Source organism: Monodelphis domestica, chromosome 2 (assembly GCF_027887165.1).
Source record: "Monodelphis domestica isolate mMonDom1 chromosome 2, mMonDom1.pri, whole genome shotgun sequence".
NCBI lineage: Eukaryota > Metazoa > Chordata > Mammalia > Didelphimorphia > Didelphidae > Monodelphis > Monodelphis domestica.
Window position 1 is genome coordinate 542,125,639 of NC_077228.1, and position 24,413 is coordinate 542,150,051.

The 24,413-nt window shown below is 65.9% G+C and overlaps 1 protein-coding gene and 1 long non-coding RNA gene across 2 annotated transcripts in view; one reads left to right on the forward strand and one right to left on the reverse strand.

Moving 5' to 3' along the window:
- The window catches only part of DIP2A (disco interacting protein 2 homolog A), a gene marked incomplete at its 5' end in the record, with an annotated part of 34,718 nt that extends 13,026 nt beyond the window's left edge, over window positions 1-21,692 (reverse strand). Inside the window, 27 exon segments of the mRNA XM_056814793.1 lie at window positions 675-843; window positions 985-1,115; window positions 1,520-1,629; window positions 2,028-2,139; window positions 3,511-3,632; window positions 4,348-4,471; window positions 7,256-7,336; window positions 7,432-7,532; window positions 7,700-7,901; window positions 8,473-8,587; window positions 9,197-9,324; window positions 9,754-9,834; window positions 10,344-10,480; window positions 11,324-11,463; window positions 11,825-11,939; window positions 15,104-15,223; window positions 15,432-15,525; window positions 15,631-15,695; window positions 16,640-16,742; window positions 16,844-16,953; window positions 17,052-17,175; window positions 18,139-18,249; window positions 18,477-18,568; window positions 20,585-20,782; window positions 20,942-20,990; window positions 20,992-21,062; window positions 21,248-21,692. Of these exon segments, the coding sequence (XP_056670771.1) occupies window positions 675-843; window positions 985-1,115; window positions 1,520-1,629; window positions 2,028-2,139; window positions 3,511-3,632; window positions 4,348-4,471; window positions 7,256-7,336; window positions 7,432-7,532; window positions 7,700-7,901; window positions 8,473-8,587; window positions 9,197-9,324; window positions 9,754-9,834; window positions 10,344-10,480; window positions 11,324-11,463; window positions 11,825-11,939; window positions 15,104-15,223; window positions 15,432-15,525; window positions 15,631-15,695; window positions 16,640-16,742; window positions 16,844-16,953; window positions 17,052-17,175; window positions 18,139-18,249; window positions 18,477-18,568; window positions 20,585-20,782; window positions 20,942-20,990; window positions 20,992-21,062; window positions 21,248-21,692 (3,450 nt within the window).
- Window positions 13,119-14,558, forward strand: LOC130457585 (uncharacterized). Its single transcript, XR_008916909.1, has 2 exons — window positions 13,119-13,425; window positions 13,932-14,558. It is a non-coding gene; the product is annotated as an uncharacterized LOC130457585 (long non-coding RNA).
- Window positions 21,693-24,413: the final 2,721 nt, after the last annotated feature.

The following is a 24,413-nucleotide window of genomic DNA, read 5'->3' on the forward strand; positions in this document are numbered from 1 at the left end:
GCCTGCTCCTGTCAGCAGCCCTTCTGTGGCCTAGTGCCCAGTTTTCCAGCCCAGTGGCGCCTGCTTCAGCTTGATGATGTCCTACCAAAGATGTGGCACCCAGAGCTGACGAGACTATTCTGGGCTGGAATGCCAGCAGGGAAGCTAACCTGGGTAAGGGGCCCGCGGGAGTGACGCGCAGAGGGCACCAGTGGCTGCCTCTCCTGCCTGTGCTTGTGAAGCTCATTTCTTTCAACCCGGTGTGGGGCTGCGCCCGAACCCTCCTCCAGCTGGCCACTCGGCCACGCCGCCCGTACACTGTTTACAGAGAGGGCGGGCCGCCTTTGAGTGCCAGCGTGGCGCCCGGCACGTGGAAGGCGCCGATTCTCATTCTGCGCTCCTTCTTCCACCGCATCACCTCCGTGATGTGCAGACGGAGGCCGAGGGACAGAAAAGTCCTCCTCGGCTGCCCCTGGCACAAAGCCACCGCGGCGGAGGGCCCCGCGCACAGGGACGCTCAGGGGAGCCTCCATCGTGTCCACACGAGGGCCAACAGGCAGCGGCTCCCGCTGCCGCCCTTCGTGGTCGTCTTCTGCCACGGTGGGCACCGGAGCCCGACCACCCCGGAGCAGGGCACGAGCGAGCTGCGGCGGCCTCGGAACGAGCCCAAAGGCCCCCGGGGCTGAGCCACTCACCCTGAGGAGGTCGGTCTGCGTCCCCAGCCCTTTGGTGCACATCTCCATGACAGAGTAGGAACAGAAGGTGACCCGCACTCGGTACTGGCTCACGGCCGACAGCCACAAGGACACGTTGTTTTCAAGTTCGAGCGGGGGGACCAGGAGGGACTGGTGTCCTGAATAGACACTGGGGGGAAGGGCAGGAGCGGCTGGTCAAGGGCCGCAGCCCGGGCCCTGCCCGCTCAGCAAAGGCTCTTGTCTGGCCGCAGCCTCCCGACCCAGACCGAGCGGACGGGGCTCGGCGGAGGGCGCCGCCAGGACCACGTACCTGCACAAGCACCAGAGGGCGAAGCCCAGGCCACAGTAGGGGTCGAGGCAGACGGCGATCTGCCGGGACGGGTACAGCTCACACTGAAGCTTGATGGACCGGCATAAGGCACTCGTGGCCGTGTGCGACATCTGAGGGAGGCCGACCACGCCGCGTCTCACGACGGGGAGCTCACCACCCACCGCCCCGCCCCCGGGGATGCCCAGGGGCACCCGAGACCCAGGACAAGCCTGTTTCTTGCTTTTTTCTGCCCACGGAAATGCCATTTGTTATCATCACACGATGGATGGCTTTGCAATGACAATACCGGCAAACTGGGCGCCTGAGGGGCAGACCCGCGCCTCCGTGAAGGCGAGGAATGCCCTCTGCCAGTGCACGTGAGCTCCCTTGTGTCAAGGGCGGCCTGCCTGGGCCAGGTGCCCCAAGGGGCGAAAAGCCATCCAAGGAGAGACTCGAACTCGCCTCTTCCCGCCTCTCGGCCCACACCCAACGCAGCAGCGCCATCACCCTCGGGCATGAAACGAGACAGGCCTACCTTGACTCCAGCTAATATGCCCGTGGTGGAGACGCTGAAGTCTAGGTAGGCCAGCATGTCCGGGGAGGGAGGCCGGAACACACTCGCCACCTTCTTCTTTGGGAGGTCATCTGGGAGGGAGGAAAGTGGGCACAAGGAGGGAGAGGGGACAAGGCGACAGGGCTCCCTGCAGGCAGGAGAGCGGGCATGGCCGAAGGCCCCACAAACTGTGCCCAGTATCTAGTGCCAGTCTCTGATCATAAAGCCCAGGGAAGTCACTTGCCCAAAGGGATGGAGGGCAAGGTGGCAGAGGCCCAATTTGAACCCTGGCAGGTTCGTGGGGAGGAGAGCCATGAGTGGCTCCTCCCAGGATTGGCCTTCTTGGCTAAGAGCCCACCAAGAAGCCTGGCCTGGTACCACCTGCCCCAGCAAGGGGACCGTCTGCACGGCCCTGCAGGCAGCAGAGAGCCCAGGCTGACCGCGCGGCCATCCTCGAACACGGCGCCCGGCCCCGGCCGTGCCACCCTACCTGTGTCTAGGATGGTGGGCCACGTTTTCACATCCACGGCGGCGCTCGCTTCCTTGGACTTGAGGAGTTTCATTATTGCTTGGGTCGTAAGGATACACGTGGACTTGCTGACCTGGCGGAGGAGAGGGATCCAGATGTGGGGCCGGGGGGGAACCTGGGCTCCCCGCTGGGTTTGGGTAGCTCAACTACAGCGTGGCTTGTCAGGCTGAAGGCTATGGCTAGAGTCCCTACCAGGAGAATGGAAAGGATCTCTATGGCTAATGTTGGGGGTGCGGCTCCTGCTTCTAGCCCTCGGCCTGCCCACCCCTGGTGGGTGAGGCGGTGCCACTGCCCTAAGCCGAGAGGACGCTTTTTAGGCCTGGTCGCTTCTATGGGTTGGCGCGAGGTGCTACGTCAGGTGAGGCTGGCGTCAATGCAGCTGCTGAGCTCTTCGAATCTGTACGCGGTTTCATGGCATTTGTGTAGGGCCTTTTACAGGTGACTTGTGGACGCGATGGAATAAATATTAAAATAGGGACCATTCAAATGATCAATGATAGAAAGCACCTCTTGATTAGTCACGAAGGAAGAGGGCGGAGAATAGGCATTCGCGTGGCCTTTGGGCCCTGGTTTCCGAACACGGCAGAGATGCAGAGGATGGCTTAGCACGTTCCTAAGTTCGTGAGTGCCAATTGGAAGAGCTGGAAGAGTGATCATGAGGGCTGATGATGTGCTTACGGTAGGCTTGTTATGGCCACTGAGGATGATGGCGGCATGTTTCCGGCTAGGATAAATCCTGTGAAAACGCTGCCTAAGGCTAGATGCAGAACAGGGCTTCCATGATTTAGCCTGCCTGGTAAAGGGGTGAGCGTGTGGGCGAGTGTGCAAGGAAACGGGGTGGAGTAGTTTCCGGAAAGCGGAGTAGGAGCAAATGCCTGCCACGACGAAGGAAGGCAGGAGGGCTGGCCCCGCTATGGCCGAGGGAAGTCCTGGCAGAAGGCCGCACTGGGCTGTTCCCTGGCGCAGTGATGCCTAAGCCGAGGAGAGCCAGGCTGCAGGGCTCACACATTAGGGTCTCGCCTAAGCTGTACTCTCTCTCCTAAGTGTTAGCCCGACATTGCCAATACGGCTGGAGAGGATGGCTCGGCGGGCCGCGGTGCTAGCGGCTGTGCATCCGTCCATAACCTTGCCAGTGAGTGTAAAGGGTGTGACACCTGCACCTTCCTATGCAACGGAAGAGACGACTTAGCAGCTACGCGGATGATCATCATGAGGAGAAACGTGGTAAGTATTTGAAGAATTGGAACCTATCGGTCTGAGTGTGTGTATCATAAGGAGACTGAGAAGGTAGTGAACACGGAAATCAGGATAAAAACAACAGGGCCCTCCCACGGCAGGGCACGCTCACTTAGAACCCACCCGCCAGGGCTCCTCACTGGAGGACCCACAGGGGTCCTGGCTCTGCCTCCCACCTGCTGGAATCAAGGGTTTTTTCCAGACTTACTTCTACGATCATCTTGACTGTAGGCAGGGTGGTGGCCAGATTCTGGGGGTGCGGGGGGCGGACCGTGATGGGGATACAGCCGGCGTAAAGACAGCCATAGAAGGTGGCGATGAGGTCCACACCTGAAACAGCCGAACCCCACCGGGAAAGAGAGAGCCTTCAGGAGAGCAGCTCACCCTCAGCCCGAGAGGGAGACAATCCTCATCCATGGGCGCATGAGACGAAGCGACGGGCTGTGAAAAGCGCTTCCCACCTTGTTTCCAGCCCTGCACGCTGCGGCTCCACACCAAGACCCTCTACCTCCCCGACACTGAGACCGGCCATCCTCAAGGGGCCTCCCTCACAGGGCAGGCCACCGTTTCTGTCCCCAACCTCAGAGGGCACGAACGGAGGCTCTTTGGGCACTCAGAACTTCAGGGCACGCTCCCAGGCGATAGAGCGGCGAGCATTCAGTTACTGCGGCCACTTGCCAGCCCGTCACTCCCCAGATCACAGGCCCTGGGTGAGGTCCATCCTTGGGGTGGGGGGTGGGGCCAGACAGGCTCTCCCAAATGACCAGAGGCTTTCTCAAGTGCTCCTGGCAATGCCAACAAGCCCAGCAGCACCAAAGCTCCCCCAGACTCCACAAATAATAGGAGGTGCTGCCCAGAGTGGAGCAGACCCCCGGTTCCATCAGGAATCCTGGCCCGGCTTTGGTTCAGGCTGGAAGCCCCCTCAACCCCTCGGACGTGTCCCAGGTTCCATTGACCCTTCTCTCCATCTTAGAGCCAGATCTAGCCCGAAGGTCCAGACGTTGTCCTGGGCGGATGGGGGAGCCTCCGCTGTGGCCCTGCCTACCTGGAGGGTAAACCAAAGCCACGTGGTCTCCAACGCTCAGGTGGCCCCTCTCAGTCAGGGCAGCGGCTACGCGCTCGGCCTTCTTGTGCAGCTGGACGCAGGTGGCGGTGCTGGTGACCGTGCCCTGAACAGGAGAACAAGAGGCCTTTGGGCACGCGCAGAGGAGCCTCTGGAAGCGAGAGCCCCCACTACCGGCGCTCCCACGCCGCCAGGGCCGAGCACGGAAGGGCAGGCTGGCCCCAAGCCTGCCACGGAACTCAGACGGAGATGCCCGCCGGAGCTCGTCTTTCCTGGCCGCTCAGGAAGTCACAGGCCAAGGCCGAATGCACAGAAAAAGCCGCTCCTAGGAAGAGGCCCAAAGTCGGCAAGGAACAGGGACCTCAACAGCCCCACCAGCCAGGTCTCACCAAGACGAGCGCACGGGAGCGGCGGGCCTGCCCGACACGCCCAACGGGGCCCCGGGAAACGCGTCACGCCGGGCCACAGGCCGGGCCACGGGTTCCGACATCTCCAGCTTCACTTAGGACGGTTTCGGGGGGAGGCCGTGGGGGAGAGAACGGAGGAAAACTCAGGGGAAGCGACCGCTCCACTGCCCGGGCTCGTGGCAGAGGACGGGAGAGCCAGTCGCACCCCAGACTGCAGGGGCTCGGAGGAAGGCCAGGCCGGGGCCCACACTGCCTGGCAAGGGGACTCGGGGAGTCCAAGAACGAAACCCTAAAGACCAAGAGGAACCTTTGCCACGCGAAGCCCTCGTCAGCCACCGAGCTCGGGTCGGACGCCAGAGGACGCCGCCAGGGCCAGCCCGGGGGCTCCTAAAGCTGAGGAGGGGCCCGAGGGGGCCCCTTGGGTCAGCCGAAGGGGGGAACGTGCTCCTCTGGGGAAAAGCCAAGCCCAGAGACGGCCGGGAAGAGGAAGGCCACGAGCCCCTCCCTGCCCCGCTGCTTTCTGCCAAGGGGCCCCAGAAAATGAAGCTACGGAGCCGCTGCCGGCGATGACATAAAGCCGGGGTGCAGGGGGAAGGGGAGCCCCTGTCCTGGCACCCAGCGCGCCGCCCACCCCGGCGAGGGGCCAGGGCGAGCCGACGTTTCCACGGACGACCGCGATCGAGGCCTGGATGCGGCCCTCGTGCCTACCGGACGCCGGAGGCCAGACTCGGACATGCCGGGCCAAGCCGACGGGGGCCGCTGTGAGGGCGGTCCTCCGGCCACTCCTCTCGACGGCCTCGGCCCTCTGGCAGCAGAGAGGAGAGGAGGCCGACCTGGAGGCCACTCTGGAGGCCAGCTGGGCACGTGGTCAGAGGCGGGCCGTGCTGCCCCAGAGGAAGGGCGGAAGGAGCTGGACCCACTGAGCCGCGGCAATCCTCTGGCGGAGGCGCGCGCTCGCCCCGAAGGGCCCAGGAAGGAGTCCTGGCGGAGTGGCAGAGGCTGGCCTAGGCGGAATGTAAGGGAAAAGCCTGCTGCCCCGAGAGCTCGGAGAGCGCAGGGCGGGCCGGAGTACGCTTCTGGACACCGTCAATGTGGGGGGCGAGGACAGCATGTGCAGGCCGGCCCCCACCATCAGCATCCCCCTACGCCCCTCTCGGGCTTTTGTCCCTTGAGGGCATCTCTGCTCTCCTCAAGCGGGGAGGCCGTGGCGGGCTTGGGGGCTCCGAGGCAGGGCACCGTGCAGCGGGACCTTTCTTGTCCACAGAGGCCACCTTCGGGCCTGGCAAAGCGCCCCCTCTCTCCTCCGCTGCATGCCCGCTGGCACACCAGGGCCACTTCAGGCCTGGCAGTGCCCCCTCTCTCCTCCGCTGCATGCCCGCTGGCACACCAGGGCCACTTCAGGCCTGGCAAAGCGCCCCCTCTCTGATCCTCCGCTGCATGCCCGCTGGCTCACCAGGGCCACTTCAGGCCTGGCAAAGCGCCCCCTCTCTCCTCCGCTGCATGCCCGCTGGCACACCAGGGCCACTTCAGGCCTGGCAGTGCCCCCTCTCTGATCCTCCGCTGCATGCCCGCTGGCACACCAGGGCCACTTCAGGCCTGGCAGTGCCCCCTCTCTGATCCTCCGCTGCATGCCCGCTGGCACACCAGGGCCACTTCAGGCCTGGCAAAGCGCCCCCTCTCTCCTCCGCTGCATGCCCGCTGGCACACCAGGGCCACTTCAGGCCTGGCAGTGCCCCCTCTTTCCTCCGCTGCATGCCCGCTGGCACACCAGGGCCACTTCAGGCCTAGCAAAGCGCCCCCTCTCTCCTCTGCTGCATGCCCGCTGGCACACCAGGGCTACTTCAGGCCTGGCAGTGCCCCCTCTCTGATCCTCCGCTGCATGCCCGCTGGCACACCAGGGCCACTTCAGGCCTAGCAAAGCGCCCCCTCTCTCCTCTGCTGCATGCCCGCTGGCACACCAGGGCTACTTCAGGCCTGGCAAAGCGCTCTCTGCTCCTCCGCTGCATGCCCGCTGGCACACCAGGGCCACTTCAGGCCTGGCAGTGCCCCCTCTCTGATCCTCCGCTGCATGCCTGCTGGCACACCAGAGCCACTTCAGGCCTGGCAAAGCGCCCCCTCTTTCCTCCGCTGCATGCCCGCTGGCACACCAGGGACCCGCACCCAAGGCCGACTCCTTTGCCAGGCGCCGCAGAAGCTGTTCTCGGCGGTCTCCAGGGGCTTAGGCCTGGCTCGTCTCCGTGCGCTCTGGGTCGGCTGCCCGAGGCTCCCTGCCAGCTCCCTGGGGCTCAGGCCGCCACTCGGACCCGTCCCTCCACGATGAGCCCGACTGGCCTCCCCGCAGGCCCGGGGCCGCGGAGCGCCTGCCCTCGGCCGGGCACCTCCTGACCTGCCTCCTGGGCTACGGGGCTGGGCGGCCCGAGAGGCCAGGCAGGGGCTCTGCTCAGGGGCCGCGGGGGGGGAGGGGGAGGGGAGGACGGGCTCACCTTGGCATTGAGCAGCAGGAAGAGAGGGTGGTCCGGGGTGGTCTGAGCCCGCCACTGCAGCACGTCCGCCAGGTACAGAAACTGATGGGGAGACAAAGCGAGGTCAGGCCCGCCGGCGCCCCCGACAGGCCGGGCCCCCCGGCAGGGCGCAGCCGCAGCAAGGCCGCCTTTCTTGCCTGGTCATTGTCCTCCAGCTGGGTGACGTCTCTCCCCGAGGCCTGAGCGATCCTCTTCCCAGCCACGAGGTTCCCCACGATCATGGAGGCGGGCCCCACCTCTGCGGGGGAAGGGAGGGAGGTGAGCCCCACCCCGCCCCACCCATCTCCCGCGGTCCGGCGTGCCCCCCCCCCCCCCCCCGTGGCGGGGCTCCGGACGTGCCGGACGCGGGCTTCGCGGCCCCCTCTCCGAGGGTTCCCAGATGGGCGCGGCGCCCCGGACACCGACCCGGCTGCTTCTGGCGCGGCTTGGGGAGGTTGGTGACGCAGGTGTGGGGGCACATGAGGACGCTGCAGGGGTGCAGGGCGCCCTCCAGGAAGCGCTGCTTGGTCTCCGAGATGTGGATCCCCCCGAGGGGCGCCTTCGGCAGCGTGTTGGCCGGCACCAGGGCCAGGCAGTACACGCCCACCTGATGGATGCTGTCGATGGCCTGAGGGGGGACAGAGGGCGCGGCTGGAGCCTTCCGGAAATGGACCAGGCGGGGACCCAAGTGGCCCGGCCGGCCCGGCTCTCTCCCCCCCCCTGGAACAGCCCCCGAGAGTGGGCAGGCCCCCCCCCACCCCCCGCGGGAAGGCCTCGACGATGCCGAGGGGGGGAGCCTCGCCCTTTCTCTGCCCAGTCCCGGACTCGCCTGCTGCCTTTCCTCCCTCGGGCTCTGGGAAAAACCTAACTGCAAGGGGCCGCGTGACCCTGGGCGAGTCACATGCCCCACTGCCCGCCCTTGGCGCAGGTCAGCCCCGCCGGACCTTCTGGGCGCCCCCAGAGGCTCCCGAGCCCAGCGTGACCAGGAGGCCGGATGCCCCCGAGCCTTCTCCGGCCTCCCGTCTGGGACGTGCCCTGAGCACAGCGAGGACCCCGAGGGCCGAAGCCCCGGAGCGGCAGCCTTTGGGTGCCAGACCCGCCGCCCGCTGAACTCGGCACGTGCCCCCGCCGGGCCGGCCCCGGGCTCGGCCCTTTCCCGGAGGGCCGCGGCTCGTCCATCTGGCTCTGGAGCCGCCTACCTGCAGGACGCGGCTCATCCACTGGAAGCTGTCCTCCTCGGACGCGTCCGGGCGCTGCTCGGCCACCAGCACGATGCGGTCGTCGTGCAGGACCGTCACCGAGAACACGGCTATTCTGCAACGAAGGGCAGGAGGAGCTCGGGCCGGCCCCCGCGCCAAGCAGCTTCAGCCCTGGTCGGGGCGCCGGGCCATGGGACCGCCCAGGCCCGCCCGCTCTTCTCGCTAGGCCTCGCCGGCCGGCTCCGTCCCTCCTCTGCCCACACGGGCACTCGTGGGACACGACAGGCCCCCCGCTGGCCGGCCCGCCTCCACCCGCCTCCTAAGCCAGTCCGTGGCCCCCACGACCCCCAGGACCAAACCCCCAAGCCCCGAGGCTATCTCCGGCCTCCTGGCGTGTGGCTCGCTCACTGTTCCTCCTGCCTCCAGCCTCTCCCCCGCCACCTCCTGTGCCAGGCGGGCCCTCCTTCTGCCCCTCTGCTCTCAGAGCTCCAAGTGTCCCTCCGAGCTGAGCCCGTGGCTGCCTCCTCCAGGAGGCCCGCCATCCCGGCTGCCCCCGACCTCCCCGGGAGCATCGGTGAGATGGAGCCAGGAGGGCGGCTTCCCGCCATGCCTGGCCCCCGGGGGCACCAGGCTCCTTCCTCGGAGTCTAGCTAGACTGCCGGAGAGGGGGCAGTGCAGCTCGCCCGGGCCTCCGCCCCTCCCCCCAGACATCGCGGCTCAGCACCTTCCTCTATAGACAAACTTCATGGGCTCCACGGCCAGGGCGGTGGCCACCACGTCGTCTGCGCTGTGCCGGCGAAGGCCGACCACCATCAGCCCGTCTAGCTTCCCCACGACGAACACCAGCTGGTCCTCAACACAAAAAACCCAAATTACCACGGGCAGGGGGCGCCCCAGGAGGCTGGGCTCGGGTGCCAGGGAGGGGAAGGGCACTCCTGGGCGGGGCCCGGCGCCCATGGGGGGGGCACTCCTGGGCGGGGCCCGGCGCCCATGGGGGGGGCACTCCTGGGCGGGGCCCGGTGCCTGTGGGGGGGGGGGGAAGGGCACTCCTGGGCGGGGCCAGACGCCCATGGGGGGAAGGGCACTCCTGGGCGGGGCCCGGCGCCCATGGGGGAGGAAGGGCACTCCTGGGCGGGGCCCGATGCCCATGGGGGGGGCACTCCTGGGCGGGGCCCGGTGCCTGTGGTGGGAGAAGCATGTCAAGAACAGGGAAGCTCTGGCCGGGGCCCGGGCAGGGAGGGGCGCCAGAGGGCAGAGCCGGGCCGGGCCGGGGGCACTTACTGGCCCGATGAAGCCCAGCAGTCCCGTCCTGGTGAAGGGCTGGTCAGAGATGGGCATGCCTCCCGCCGTGACCGGGATCGTCTGGCAGAGAGACGAGGGGAGCGGGTCGGCCCAGGCGCTCTCCCTGGGAGCCCCGGCCGGTCCTGCCGCCCACAAGTGGGCCAAGCCGCCTCCTCCAGGCCTTTCCCAGGACTCCTCGAGGCCCCCGGCGAGAGCAGGCCCAGCAGGGAGGAGGCCCCGGGCGACACCCCTTCCTGTCTGTCTCGGCACCTTCTCTGAAACACGGCTCGGGGTGCGGGTCTGGGAGGACAGAGAAGGCTCCCCCGGAGGGAGGGACGAAGGGGCAGAAGGAGCCGGTTTCTGCCAAATGTGGGGCTCCCCACCTGCCAAGGCCTGAGGGGGCGGGGGTCCCTCTCGCTGCCCGGGCCCACGGGCCCCCAGCATGGGAATGGCAGAGCCTGGCCACATCTGTGGGGCCTCTCGGGCCCTCGGTCTGGCGGAGGAGAAGCTGCCGGCCGGCCCTGGCCCCCCCGGCCCTGGCTCCGACCCCCCCGGGAAGCGCGAGCGGCCGGCAGGGCCTCTGGGCCCACCTCAAACACGTTCTTGGTGATGCCGAGCAGGCCGTAGTAGGCCGTGCCGGTCGCCCCAGAACGGACGCACACTTCTCCGACCTCGTCGGTCCGGCAGAGGTAAGGGGTGCCTTCCACCTTCACCACACACACGTTGGCTGAAAAGCAGAGACCCCGAGTGTGACCCTGCCCTCGGGGAGCCCGTCCAGCCCCCGTCCACTGTCCCGAGGCGGGTGCTGGGCCACGATGAGCTGGGGACCCGGGGACGGGCCCTCCCGGAGCCCCCGGGGCGCATCTGGGGCCAAAGCCAGGGCTCCCTCCGGCCGCGCTCCAGCCCGAATCGCCGACCGCAAGGATCGGGGGACCTTCGGCGTCTGCCGGGCCCAAAGCAGGCCGAAGCCCCCCGAGGGCAGGGCAGAAGCGCTCTGGCCATCCGCCGTCTGAGGGAGGGTCCCCCGGTTAGACAAGGGGGCTCGCCAGCTGGCCCCCGGGGGCGGCGGCGGGCAGAAAGAAGGGGCTTTGGATTGGGTGGACGCTGGAACAAGCGGCCGACGGGCAGGGGTCAGCCCCAGCCGCCCGCCAGGACGGGCCTCTTGGCCGGCACACGAAGGGCCGCGTCCCGAGGAAGCCTCTGGCTAGCCAGACTGTCCCGGCGGGGCTCCGGGGGCTCCGGCAGCAGGGAAGTGGGGGCCGCGGAAGAGAAGACTGCGGGAAGCGCCCGCTTCAAGGAGCTCCGTCTCCGGCCTCCAGGAGCAGGGGTCAAGGGCCCAGGACCGCCGGACTTTGCTCCGGAGAAGCCCGAGGGTCAGCGGCGGCCCGTGAGGCTGCAGGCCTCTGGGAGGGGGCTCCGGAGCGGCCTGTCCCCACGCCGGCCGGGCGTCTCTCAGCCCTGACCGTGGCCGGGGGAGGCCGTCAGAGGCCCAGACGGGGAGGTCGGAGGCCAGATTCTGTCTCAGCCAAGAAAAGCTCTTCTGGAGAGGCGCCGCCTTCGCCCCGCTCACCTCCCGGCATGACCTGGCCGACGTCCTGGACCGTCAGGACGGACAGCTTTTCTTCCGTGTCCACCCGGATCACGCCGTAGCTGAGGCCGCTCATGGACAGCACGGCTTTGCCCGGGGGAGGGCCGCCCGAGTCGGGGGGCCTGCAAGACAAAGGCGGAGGCAGGCTCTCCTCGGCCCGGGACACAGGCCGGACAGCGAGGCTGGGAAGTGTCCGAGGGCGGAGGGCGGGGCCGCTCCTGGGCCAGGCCAGAAGCCCAGCGGACACGCTCGCCCAGGTCCGAGGCCCGCCCGGAAGGCCGGCCGCCACGCCGCTCCCAGCTCCTCCCCCGCCAGCCAGCATCGCGCGAGCGGAGGGGAGGCCCCGGGAGCTCGGGGGCGCCTCGGGCAGAGCGAGGGCTTCGTGAGCCCGGCCGGCCGGGAGAGCCTCCCCAGCAGGCCCGTCCATCCTGGCTCAGAGCCGAGGGCCGGCCGCTGCGCCCGCCCGCCCGGCCCGGGAGGTACCTGCGGATGGCGACGGTGAGGGCCTCGGAGGAGCTGGCGCAGGGGCAGATGACGTCGGCTCTCAAGCCTCTGGACTGAAAGACATTGAGGAAGGCGTCACAGGAAGACACTGACCCTGAGGGAGGAAGAACAGGACCCGAGTGACCCCGGGGAGGCCCAAGGGCTTCCCGGAGACGCTCGGGCTCGCCCGGAACGGCCACGGCTGGCGGGAGAGCCCCCCCGGGAGCGGAGCCGCCCGATCCTGGGAGGGGGCAGGAGGCCGAGGAGGAGAGGCGGCGGGCGGCCTGGCGGTGGCCCCCATCCTCGCTGGCCGGACACAGTGGACGAGGGGCCGACGGTCGGGAGGGCGGCCGGTGCGGGGAGGCCTGAGGCCTCTTTTGTCCCGCCTGCACGCGGGGCCCCAGGAGCCTTCCCCAGCGCTAGGGGGCCGCGACCTTCTCCGTCTGTCCACGTCGTCCAAGGCGAGGGCTCCAGCTCGGCGTCACCCCCAAATCAAAGGCTCCAGAGCTCCCCCCCAGCTCCTCCTTCGCCGCTCACCCCAAAGCCCAGGAAGGACGAGGCCCGCCGGCCCTCCCGATGCCCAGGCCCTCCCCCCGGCCGGCCGGCCTCCCGCTCACACCGGCTGTGCCCGGCGTCCCCGGTTCCTCCTCCTGCCCTCCACGCAGGCTTCTTCTTGTCTCGGGCCAACGCCGCTGGGGCTGTCCCCCCTTCCTGCTCTCGGCCAGGACGGGGCCAGGACGAAGGACGCCGAGACAGACGAGAACCCCAAGTCCTCCCCCGGAGGCTGCCGCGAGGGAGTGAGGCGGAGGCAGATTCCCTGACAAGGGCGCCCCGCGGCGGCGAGGCGGGAAGGGGAACGAAGGCGGCTGGGCATCTCCGGTGGACGTCTGGCAGGCGGACCGCGTGGGCCCCCAATTCCAGCCTGGGCAGAGCACCAGGCCTGCGGACGGGAGGCCCTGGCCTCCGAGCTGGCCTCCGACGCGACGCCTCCTCGCCCTGTGATCCTGGGCACGTCACTGGGGCCTCCTCGCCTGGCCCTTGTCGCTCTTCTGTAGAAAATCCCTCCCTGCAGCCTCTCCGGAGTCTGTGAGGACCGCACTTGGCAGCACTCAGGTGGCTCTCCCGAGCGCAGTTGAACCCAAACAGGCACTTGGAGCCGAGTGTGAAGGGCTGCCCGCTTCGACCTGATCCCCAGGAGGTCGGAGGGCCTTGTGGGCGGTCCTCGAGTGAGCGTCGCTGGGATTGGCCGGCGTGGAATTGGGGAAGCACAGGAAGTGACGCACAGGAAGTGCCTTTAAGAGAGTCGGGGGACTTCTGGGAGCCGAGTTCCACCTGGCCTCCCCTTCTGCTGGAGGCGATTCTCTGAAGAGGGCCCGAGGATGCGGCCAGTGAAAAAGCTGGCTCTTTCCTGGACTTCCTGAAGAGGCCGGCCCAAGGCGAGCCGTCCCCAGGCCCCGGCTCTGCCGAGGCCAGCTAAGGAGCGCCTCCCCCAGGCCTGCTTTTGAGCCGGGCCACGAGGAAATTCCTCAGTGTTTACGCGGGCTTGCCTGCTCCTCCCTCTGATGTCTTCCTTCACTCTTTCTGCGTTTTGTGATGAAATTGTAAGTGAAATCTCTTTGGAGTTCATTGGATTCCCGGGGAACAAACTCATAAATCAAACGCAACCCTTTAAAAAGTAACCCCTTTTCCCCCTTACAAATGCCACCTCCTGCCTCCGCCCCCTGCTCGCCTAGCGTGGGCCCACATCCCCTCGCACTTGGGGCTGCGGAGTCACCTGCTTCTAGTCTCTCCGCCCCCAGTGATCTTCCTAAAGCTCAGGCCCCTCCAGGGGCTCCCTATGGCCTCCAGGATCCAAGTCACAACACTCAGCCGGCCTCACAGCCCTTCCTAAGCCAGTTCCTCTCTTTCCGGTCTTCTTCCGACTCGGTCTCCCGGCTGGGCCACCGAGACCCTGCATCTCTCGGCGCTCTGGTGCTCTCTCGGCTGTCCTCTACGCCCGGAGAACTCTCGCTCCTCCGCTTCCTGCCCTCCCTAAAGTCCCGCCTTCCCCATCCCCTCTTCCTTCTAGTGTCTTCTCTCTGTTGACTGGTTGCTGTTTGCCCCACAGGAAAGGCAGAAGAGAGAGAAGACACGGGCCAAAAGCAGGCTGGCGGTTACTTCTCATAGCTGGGAATGGGAATGGCACGACCTCACCCACCCAGGAAGCAGGCAGCAGAATGGACCAGTGCCAGAGCCTTACACTGTGCCCACCATGGCAGACACCCCCAGAGGAAAGGCAGGGGCGGCAGCCGCATCGACTGCGCTTCATCTTACGTCACAAAAGCAAGGGAGCCACATACAAAGCTGGAGCAAAAGCAAATCTCGTGAAAAGAGAGAAGGAAGGAAACGACATCCTGATGAAAGGGACCACAGACCGCGACGTCACGTCAGTACTAAACCTTCGACTTTCCCCTCTCGGGACTAGACGAAGCTAGCCAAAAAGTAAACCAGAAAGAAGCTAAGGAAGAGAACGGAATGTTGGAAAAGTGAGGTAGATAGAGCCCGGGAGGAAAGTGAATGGGAATAGAAAGGACTATACCTGTTTCTCAGTAGTAGATGGCACCTCTACAAAATCCGACGCTGTATTAGGGCTCAAAAACCTCACAGCCAAATGCAGAAAAGCAGAAATAAAATGCACCCTTTTCAGAGTATAAAGCAGTAAGAATTACATTTAATAAAAGGTCATGGAAAGACAGATTAAAAATTTGTTGAAAACTAAATAACCTAATTCTAAAGAATAAGTGGGTCAACTATTTCCTGTTTATCCCCTACTGTTATAGCTTGTTTATCCATAGCTGTTTGCACGTTGTCTCCCCCATTAGACAGAGAACTCCCCAAAGGCAAGGCCCCTCTTTTGCCTTTCTCTGTAGCCCCAGCTATTAGCACAGTGCCTGGCACACAGAAGGCCCTTCCTAAGTATCTGATGACTCGCCGACTCCATTCTTGGCACCAGGCACAAAAAAGCCCATTTTCTTCCTAGACTGAAAGAGCTCACCAGATAACCACCAAATTCAGCTCTTTGGGACATGCCAAGGAAACGAGGAGCTGGAACCTTCCACACCGACGACGACAGAACAGCAAGGACCGACAAACGAGCTTGCCGCGTCCGTCTGCTTACGCTCAGCAGCGAGCCTCGGGCGCCAAAGGCTCGCTGCTCACGCAGAAAGGCTGCGGAAGGCAGCCCAGGATGGGCAAGCTCAGACAGGGGCTTCCTCTCCCGTCGCCTTCCCCTCTACTTACACGGATTGGCCCCGTCGGCCACAATCAGCATCCGCAGGGAGCTCAAGCTGACGTCTCTCTGGTCTCGCTGCGCCAGGAGGGACCAGTGCATGTCTCGGGATTTCACCAACGCCACCCGCGCTGCCACGGACGAGAGAGGGGTCAGCGACCACGTGAATGTGAATCACGGGCGTGTGTGCACACGCAGGCACACCCACGTGCTCACACACAGGCCCCCGGCTCTGCTGGGCATGGGGAGATCGGGCCGGCCACCCCGGGCTCTCGCGTCCGGCGCTTGGCTTATTTTTCAGACGGTCTGAAGGCGTGAACCCCAAAGGGGCGGAATTACCTTTGTAGGAGCACACCTTCTGTATCCACGAAAGGGGGTTCACTTTCATGAGGGCGTAAGGAATGCTGACGACGTGCATTCGGTTGAGGACGCTCTGAAAAGGCAGAGCGGCCCACGTCAGCGGCCGGACGAGGCCGAGAAGCCGCGCCCCGCGCACAGCCCCCTCCCCACCAGAGGAGGGCACAAGGGCAACACTCACGGTTAACACTCCGTGCCACAGGCCGGCGTCCCTTTTGAAGTCCAAGACGTTGGTCAAAGTCTCCGCTGAAAGCGAACAGAGCGCCAAGAGCCCGTGACTGGCCGAGCCCGAACGCCGAGCTTCCTCATTGCGGCTCCCCCGGACGCCCCCGACTTCTGACGGAAGCAGCGGCCCACAGCCTTGTGGGAGAATCCAGCCTGGCCGGGCCCTGGGCCATTCTGGCCTCGAGGGCAGAGACAGAGCCCCGAGGGCCGCCGTCCTCCTGGGGAGCCGACCCGAGGCAGGCAAGATGGTCCGCAGCCGTGAGCCAGCGGAAGCCAGGCTCCGTCTAGGGGAGCCCCCGCCGGAGGAGGCGGCTCTGAGCAGGCGGGGGCCACGGGGGCCGCCTCTGATCCCCGTCGACTGCGGGCGTTTCCACTGCACCCAGCACGTGGCGACCGTCTCCCCTGTCCTCCCAAGCCCCTGGGAGAGGGCTGGGGAGGAGGCAGCAGGGAGGCAAGATCCGAATTGGGGGCCGCCTGGGGAGTCACGTGTCCGGGCCCCGACCGTGCCGCCTTGCCGGCCCCCTCGAGTGGCCCAGAGGCCCCAGGCGGGCGGCTTCTCCGCAGCGGCCCTGGGGAAGTCCTCTCTGCATGTCAGGAAGCTCGCCCGGAGAGGGGCGATGAGGTGCGGGCACCCCGGGGACTGCCCTCGGGCCGGGCCCTCTCCAGGAGCCGCCGGCGCCCCGGCCTGGGCACCCTCGGCCGCAGGAAAGCGGACGCTCCCCGGCAGCCGTCCGAGCCGAGCCCTGGCTGGGCGGGCGCCTTTGGTCCCCCAGGAAAGCGGCCTCTGCGCGCTCTTCTTCTGGCCGCGCGGGCCGAGCCTTTCCTGGGCGCCGGCGGCCCCTCACGGCGCCCCTCGGCTTCTCTGGGGCCTGGCCCACACGAGGCGCTGCGCGGGGCCCTCTCCGGGGTGCCCAGCCTGCGGGGAGCCCACACAGAGGGGGCCGCGGCCCCGAGCGCGCACTTACCTTCCGAGTACGCGCAGGCCTGGGTCAGGGCCCGGCACTGGGCCAACACGGACGCGTGGGACACGGTGATGCCCACCGTGCTGTCTTCCTTGCTCGTCTTGTACTGGAGAAGAGCGCCGGGAAGGCCGCGTCAGGCGCCGCGCGCGGCACGAGGCCCCGTCGCAACGCCGCCCGCCCGCCCGCGGCGCCCCCGAAGCGCCTCACCTCGATGTAGGCGGTCTCGGCCCCCGCGTCGCGCACGGGGGGCTGCCAGTCCCGGGACGGCTTTCCCAGGTGCTTCCCGTCGATCACGAACCAGACGAGGCGAGGCCAGCCTGGGGAGAAGCAGAGAGCGGGCGATGGGACGCGGCGCTCGCCCCGACGGCGCCCGGAGGGCTCGGGGGGACGACGGGCACCCCAGCTTTGGCCGTGCCTTTGAACGTGGCCACCTCCCCCGTCGGGGCCTTGGGCAGCCCCTTCTGGCACGCGTCCGTGGTCAGCGCCAGCGCCACTCCGCAGCTGCCCAGGAGGAAGCCGATCTGCTGGCTGCCCGCGTCCTGCGAAATACAGAGGAGCGCCCTGAGCCGCCCACCCGCCGCTGGCTTTGGGGAGTCGGCCCCGGCCCCCCCAACGGGAGAGACGGGGCTCGGGGTCCCCCGTGGGAGGCCCAGGACGGCCACCAAAGCAAGGGGAGCCCGAAAAGCTGCGCCTCAGAGGAGGAGCCCAACAGGAGGCCGAGGGGGGCCCCCACGGGGGTCAGAGACGCCGCGCCAGCGGGCCCCACCACTGCCCTGCACCCCTCGTGCCAGCTGGGGCAGAAGGCGGTCCTCAAAGGGCGGCGGAGGGCGCAGCCGGGAAAGCAGCGGAGAGTGGCAGAAGGGCCAGGCGGCAAATAGAAGCCCTGAACGATGGGGGAGGGAGCGCACAGACGGCGGGAATGACAGGGGGAGGGGCCAGGACTAGGGGTGAAGCGGGCATCAGAGCCAGCCCCCCCATCCCCCCAGCTCCCGGGCCAACGAGGACATCGTTGTGCCCCCAGCCGGCCAACCGAGAGGAGAGGAAGGGCCCGAGGGAGGGACGAGTGCAGCTGGCGGGGATCGGCCCGCGGCCCGCTCACACCTCGGGATCCCCGGCCACTGGCACAGCCCCGGAACAGGCAGGCTGGTCGGGCCAAGAGAGGGAGGGCCGCTGGGGGACGGACGCCTCCTGGGCCCCAGAAAGGCTTTGGTGAGGGAGGACACAGCCCCCAGAGCCCCCACAGCCCCCCATCCTCCCACAGTCCCCTGCAGCCCCCCACAGCCCCCCATCCTCCCACAGTCCCCACAGCCCCCCACAGTCCCCCACAGCCCCCCATCCTCCCACAGTCCCCCACAGCCCCCCATCCTCCCACAGTCCCCACAGCCTCCCACAGCCCCAACAGGCTCTGCCCCTCCCGCTCCCTTGGGGAGCCCCCCCAGGGGGCTCCCAGGGCGAGGCCCAAGGGGGCGGGGAGAGGCCGGGAGGGGAGCCGCGTCAGCTACCTTCCTGGTCAGCGGGACCTCTATGGGCACAGGGATGAGCTCGGCCAGGAGGCACCCGTAGAAGGCCACCATGAACATCACGGGGTCGCTGTTGGGGAACACGAGCGCCACCTGCGGGGGAGCAACGGCGGGCAGCCTGAGGCTCGCTTGTTTCTCACAGGCCGCCCAGAGGACGCCCCCCGGACCGAGTGTCCCAGCGGCCCACAGTGGGGGCGGGGGGAGTCGCTCACGTGGCTCAGCCTGCCTGCCACGTCGGGAGAGCCCCCTTCTGCCGGCATCGGGAAGGCTCCGAGGCCTCTCGTTCCCTCAAACAGGAGGGGTCTGGGGGGGCCACTTACCCGGTCTCCCGGCCTCAGCAGGGGCTCACTCTTACTGGGGAGCTTGTGCAGGAGGGTGTAGGCCAGCTTCACGCTGCGGCTCCACAGCTTGCCTGGGACACAGAGCACCCGCGACCAGGGTCAGCCCAAAGGGAGGGGCCTGGGGACGGACACACACACACACACACACACCCATGCACACACCCATACATATGCACACACCCATACACATGCGCACACACGTGCACAACCCATGCGTACACGTGTGCACACACATGCACACGCATGCATGCTCGCACGTGTGCACATGCACACCCCATGAACACGTGTGCATCCATGCACGTACATGTGCATATGTGTGCACACGCATGCACACACTCATGTACACACACTCACGCCCATGTACACACCCATGTGCACACATGCACACACCCATGCACACTCGCACATGTGCATGCACACACACATGTGCATGTGCACGCCCATGTGCACACACATACCCATGTATGCACACACACTCATGTACACACACACACACATACACACACACATCAGGTTTCTGCAGCGGAAATGGCATCCAAGAAGAGGCCGGCCTGTCCTCTCTAGCACCCCCCATCGGCCGTAAGCCACAAGGAAGGGGAGGCCTCTAGGAAAACCCGGTGGTGAGTCAGGCCGGAAGGGCCCTTCTGAGGAAACGAGCTACTCTTGGAACCAAGCACAGGGCGGGGCAGGGCCGGGAGGGTCAAGGAGGGCCGGTGTAAACCTCAAAATTTCTTAGACTTATAAATGTTGGAAATTTCACCATTGGGAAATTTCATACTTGGAAAATTTCCTATTGATAGTGGGAACTCTATTGGAATGTGAACCCCATTGGCATGGGAGGTTCCTCCTCCTCCCTTCTTAAGATTACTTTAGGACAGAAACCTTTTGCTGAACAATGGAAAGGGCTTTGACCTATGCTTAAGCATAGAACAGGAAGTTCTTTGAGTCATGATTGATTTTAGAATTGATACAATGGAGATACTTGGAATCAATCTCCACCCTACTCAGTCCTAACAGGATTGAGGAAGGGCTGCAGCATAGATCAAAATTTAATTATTCCAATCTCTACCCTACTCAGGGTAACAGGATTTAGGAAGGGCTGTAGCAAAGGATCAAAGATTTAATTATTTGAGAATATGACCTTCAACAGACATGTGCAAAGCCAGAGACCTCTGGGCGGTCCTGGGTTAAGCTAGAGCCTCCATTGGCACAGGGAAAAGGATGGACAGGTGATTGGTAGATGTGAGGACTGAGGGGAGGGAACTTGGATGGTTTCCTTAAAGATAGGGGGTCTGAAGACTCAGGGGTTTTTTGGAGAAGTTTGGCTCGGAGTGGTGGAGGAGTTTTTTGTCGGAGTGGTTGGAGTGTGCTCTGAGAAGCTTGCTCTGAGGGAAGCTGAAGGTGGGGGCCCCTGAGACTGTTTCTCCATTTTGGTCATGTGAGTAATAGGGACTGATCTCTTTTCTTTGCCCCAGCTATCTAAGGGATTGGGCCTTTTGGCCCAGCCTAAACAGAAGGGGTATTTAAGCCCTATTCCCTTCTCTCCCCTTTCTCTCTCCCTCTCTCTCTCTATCTCTAATTCCTTTCTTCCTCCTGTTTGTAATTAAACTCTATAAAAGGTTGACGGCTGACTTGAGTTTTCATTTAGGAATTACATAGCTGAATTCCTTGGCGACCTTAAATTAATATATATCAGTCTTTTAAAGTGATTTCCTTGTCACACCGGGGAGGGCCGGGGAGGGTCAGGGAGGGCCAAGGAGGACCAGGGACGGCCAGGGAGCCCATCCAGCCCGAATAAAGAAGCCGGATGGCTTTTGAATGGGGGGGGGGAGGGGCGAGCGCTCGCTGCTCTCTTCACTGGGAGCGCAGCAGGTGCCAACCAGCCATCCGTCGTGCGCTCACCCACACAGCGCTGGCACGGAGGCCAAAGGACGCCCCATGCGATAGATGGGCAGTGGGCGGGGGCGGGCTGGGCCCGGAGTCGGGAAGACGCGAGTTCGAGTCTGCCCTCAGAGGCACGCCGCCTCCCCCTGTCAAATGGGGGGGTCTTCGGGCAGCCCGATGGCCCGGACGGAGGCCGCACTCACCGTAGGTCAGGGTGTAGACGGCCTTGCCGGTGGTGTCCAGGGCCGTGAGGCACGGGGCTTTGGGCTGGGCGGTGCCCCAGCGCTGCAGGGCCGCCAGCAGGGACGGCGGCCCGTCGGGGGCCACGTCTAAAGGCTCCCCTCGCAGCACCGTCATCTGGCTCCCCTCCGGCTTGGGCTGGTTGGGGTCCGGCTGGTGGACTGCAAAGACGAGGGCCGGCTTCGTGGGGTGGCCTCGGAGCCCCCCAGGGGAGCCCCGGCCCAGGTCGGCCCTCTTTGGGCCCCCACAGCTCCCGCCCCCCGGACACGCCCCCCAGGGTGGGAGGAGTCCAGAGGCGGGGCCGCCCCACCCGCCCGTACCTTCCAGCAGCTCTTCGAAGTCATCCACAAAGAACTCCTTCAAGGGGGGGCCGCTTCGGTCTCTTGAGGGTGTTCAGAAGCTGCTGGATCTTCGAAGACACCCGGCTGTGCGCCGGGACGCCTGCCAAGCCAAGAAGCCCGGGGTCGGCCTAGTTCGGGCCCAACGAGGACCAGAACCAGGCTTGACCCGAGACCCGCGAGACCCGCAGCCCCATCCCGGGAGGGGCCCCTCGGAGCTGGCCGACGCCCGCCGGAGGCCCCCCGGCGCTCCCCGCGCCCTCCACAGCGGCCCAGGGGGGCCCTTACCGTCGGCCGTGTCCAGCAGGCTGCTGCTGCAGCCCCGGGGGAGCCCCCTCACGGAGGCGAGCTGGGGGCGCTCCGGGGGCGGCGGCTCCACCAGGCCGGTGGTCACGTCGGGAGGCGCAGGATGGCGATCTGCGCGGGGAAAGAAAGACGAGAAATGCGGCCGCAGCCCGCTCAGCCAGCCATGGGAGGCAGCACTCACGGGGGAGGGGAGAGGCGGCCGGGGAGCCCCGGGGGAGGCTCCCCAAAGGGCCCCCTTCGCCGGCAGGACCAAGGACGGCCCATCTCGGGAACACGGAAGGGGCAGGGGACGTCTGGTCGAGGCGAGCGGCCCAGAAAGCCTTCCTGAAACTCCGGGTCCCCCGCTTCCCACACCTCGACAGAGGCTTCGCTTGGGCGGCCCAGAGGGGTGCGCGGCCTCCCCCTCCTCCCCCAGCCGCCCCACAAAGCATTAGAGCCCGAGCCGGCGCGGCAGAGGACGAGGGTCTGGAGGCCGGCCGTGTGGCCCAGGACGAAGGGCTGCGGCTGCTCCCTGGCAGCGGCGGCCTCCCGAGTCCCTCCCGCGCCTGGCCCCGGCCTCCCCCCACCCTTCAGCAGCTGCTCACTCGTCTCCCCGATGGAGGCGGCCCGCGGGCCCCGAGAGGAGACGCCTGCGAGCAGAGGCCCGACGTGGCTAAGCCCCGGGCAGGGCAGAGGCCTGCGAGCTTCCTCCCTCCACAGTGGGGAGCCCGGGGCAGGGCGAGTCAGGCCCGCAGGCAAAGGGCCTTTCGGAGCCCCTGATCCTGCCACCCGCACGAGCCCGAAGCCAGCACTGGGGCAGAGAGAGCCTCCGAGGGAGGGCCGAGGGGGGCTGGCACAGGCTGGCAGGCGCCTCTGCTCTCGTCCCTCTCCCGAAGGCCGGTGTCAGAATTGTATTTCTGACGGCCCCTCCCCCGTGACCCCCCCTTCGGGCTGCTGCCCTGTCCCCGGGGGCAGGAGGCCTCCCAATGGCGTCTCCACAGCCAGCTCAGCGCCCGAGCCAAGGGGGGCAGATCCCCATCGGAGCCCCAGGCCCAGCCAAGGCCCGAGTGAGGACGACCTCTCGAACCTCTTCCTTCTCAGGGATCCTCCAGGAAGTCTGGGACCCGTTTGGAGAGCCCGTGAATCTTCCCTCACACAGAAGCCTCCTTCCTCATAAGGCAGGGGCACGCGGGCCAGAAAGGCTGCCCGGGAGAGGCAGGGGCAGCACGGGCCAGAGAGGCTGCCCGGGAGAGGCAGGGGCAGCGCGGGCCGGAGAGGCTGCCCGGGAGAGGCAGGGGCAGCACGGGCCAGAGAGGCTGCCCGGGAGAGGCAGGGGCAGCGCGGGCCGGAAAGGCTGCCCGGGAGAGGCAGGGGCAGCACGGGCCAGAGAGGCTGCCCGGGAGAGGCAGGGGCAGCGCGGGCCGGAAAGGCTGCCCAGGAGAGGCAGGGGCAGCGTAGGCCAGAAAGGCTGCCCGGGAGAGGCAGCGGCAGCGCAGGCCAGAAAGGCTGCCCAGGAGAGGCAGGGGGCAGCGCGGGCCGGAAAGGCTGCCCGGGAGAGGCAGGGGCAGCGCGGGCCGGAAAGGCTGCCCAGGAGAGGCAGGGGCAGCGCGGGCCGGAAAGGCTGCCCAGGAGAGGCAGGGGCAGCACGGGCCGGAAAGGCTGCCCAGGAGAGGCAGGGGCGCACAGCCCAGGCCCTGGCTGCCGGACAGCTCTGGAGCAGGCCACACGACCCACTAGCCCGTCTTCACTCTCCTGAGTCATGAGGAAGGAAGACGTCAGAGGCCTGAGGCTGCTCTAAGGCCAGTGAACAAACAGCATCCCTGCGAGCTCCCCTGAGCCAAGGCGGCCCCCACTAATGCTGGGATCGAGCCCCGCAGGCCCTTGGGACTAAGCTGGCTGCCTGAGGTTGGGGGATCGCCACCCCCCCTGCTCTCTCCCAGGGACAAAAATCTGCTGGGGCAAAACCACCAGCGGAGGGTCACGGCCTCCCCGCGGACTCTGCTCCAGCGGATGGCCGCTGGAAACGCAGCAACTAATGCCGCCCAGAAGACGTTACCCAGATTGTCCATGAAACACGGCCTCATCGGGCACTCTGAGTGAGGCCCCAAACAGGTGCCCGCTCACTCAGTCCCTGGCACCCCGATTCAAAGGGGCAGTCGGGAGAAGCCAAAGGCCACCGTCTGGGGAACACGATCCGAGTCACGGCTGGGTTCCTCCTCACTAACTTGCCGGGGGGCCTGTATCTCCTTGGGCCTCAGTGTTCTCACCTGAAGGGCTCAGCTGGGACAGATACCGCTAAGGACTCTAAAAGCCTTCGATTCTAAGGAAAAAGGATGCCAGTTATTCCCAGGCCTCTGGGTGGCCCTGAGGCAGAGTCCGTGATGCTGGCAGTGCCCGCCTAAATCTTCACTGCGGCACTTTTGTGGGAGCAGAGCGCTAAGGACAGAGTGGCACCCAGGAAATGGCTGAACAAACAATGGGCACACAGACAAATGGGAACACGCTGAGCCATGAAACAACCACCAGAAGGAATGCAGAGAACCACGGCAAAGCGCTGGCAAGAGAAGGAAGCAGAAGCAGGAGAACCATGAGCAGGATGACCACGATGGACATGGAGACAGTACGGGAGAAATGCAAGGACCACCTGGGACACCCAGACACAGGCTGCTTCCTCCTTTCCTCCCTCGATGGGCAAGCTGTGGCGTCGGCTCTCCAACAGTCCCAGGGGCCAAAAGAAAGGCTGGGCTGGAGAACAGAGGCACAAGGAAACCCAGGGGATAGGCCAGGAAAACTTACAGAGGGGACAGGGGCCGGACCGTTTGGATCCAAATCAGTCTCAACATCTCTCAGTTCCTGTATCAGACTAATAATCAGGAATCAACTGGTTCATTTTGGAGGGTCAAATTTCCATCTAACTTTGCCTTCTTGTTGAGGGTTTCTGCCCTTGAAAGCAGAAGCACTTCCTCAGGCAAACATCCTGAATCCACAGCCAGCTTGAACTCAGACCTGCCTGGCCCATGGTTCCTGGCCGCTCCTTCAGTCCCTCACTCCAAAAGCAGGGGGAGAGAAGGGATCAGGGAGCACAGGTGGGACAGGCTGAGGCCCGCTGGCAGGGAGCATTCTTGAATTCAGATACTAAATGAATTTGGGGGGCAAGGGCTGGCACTTG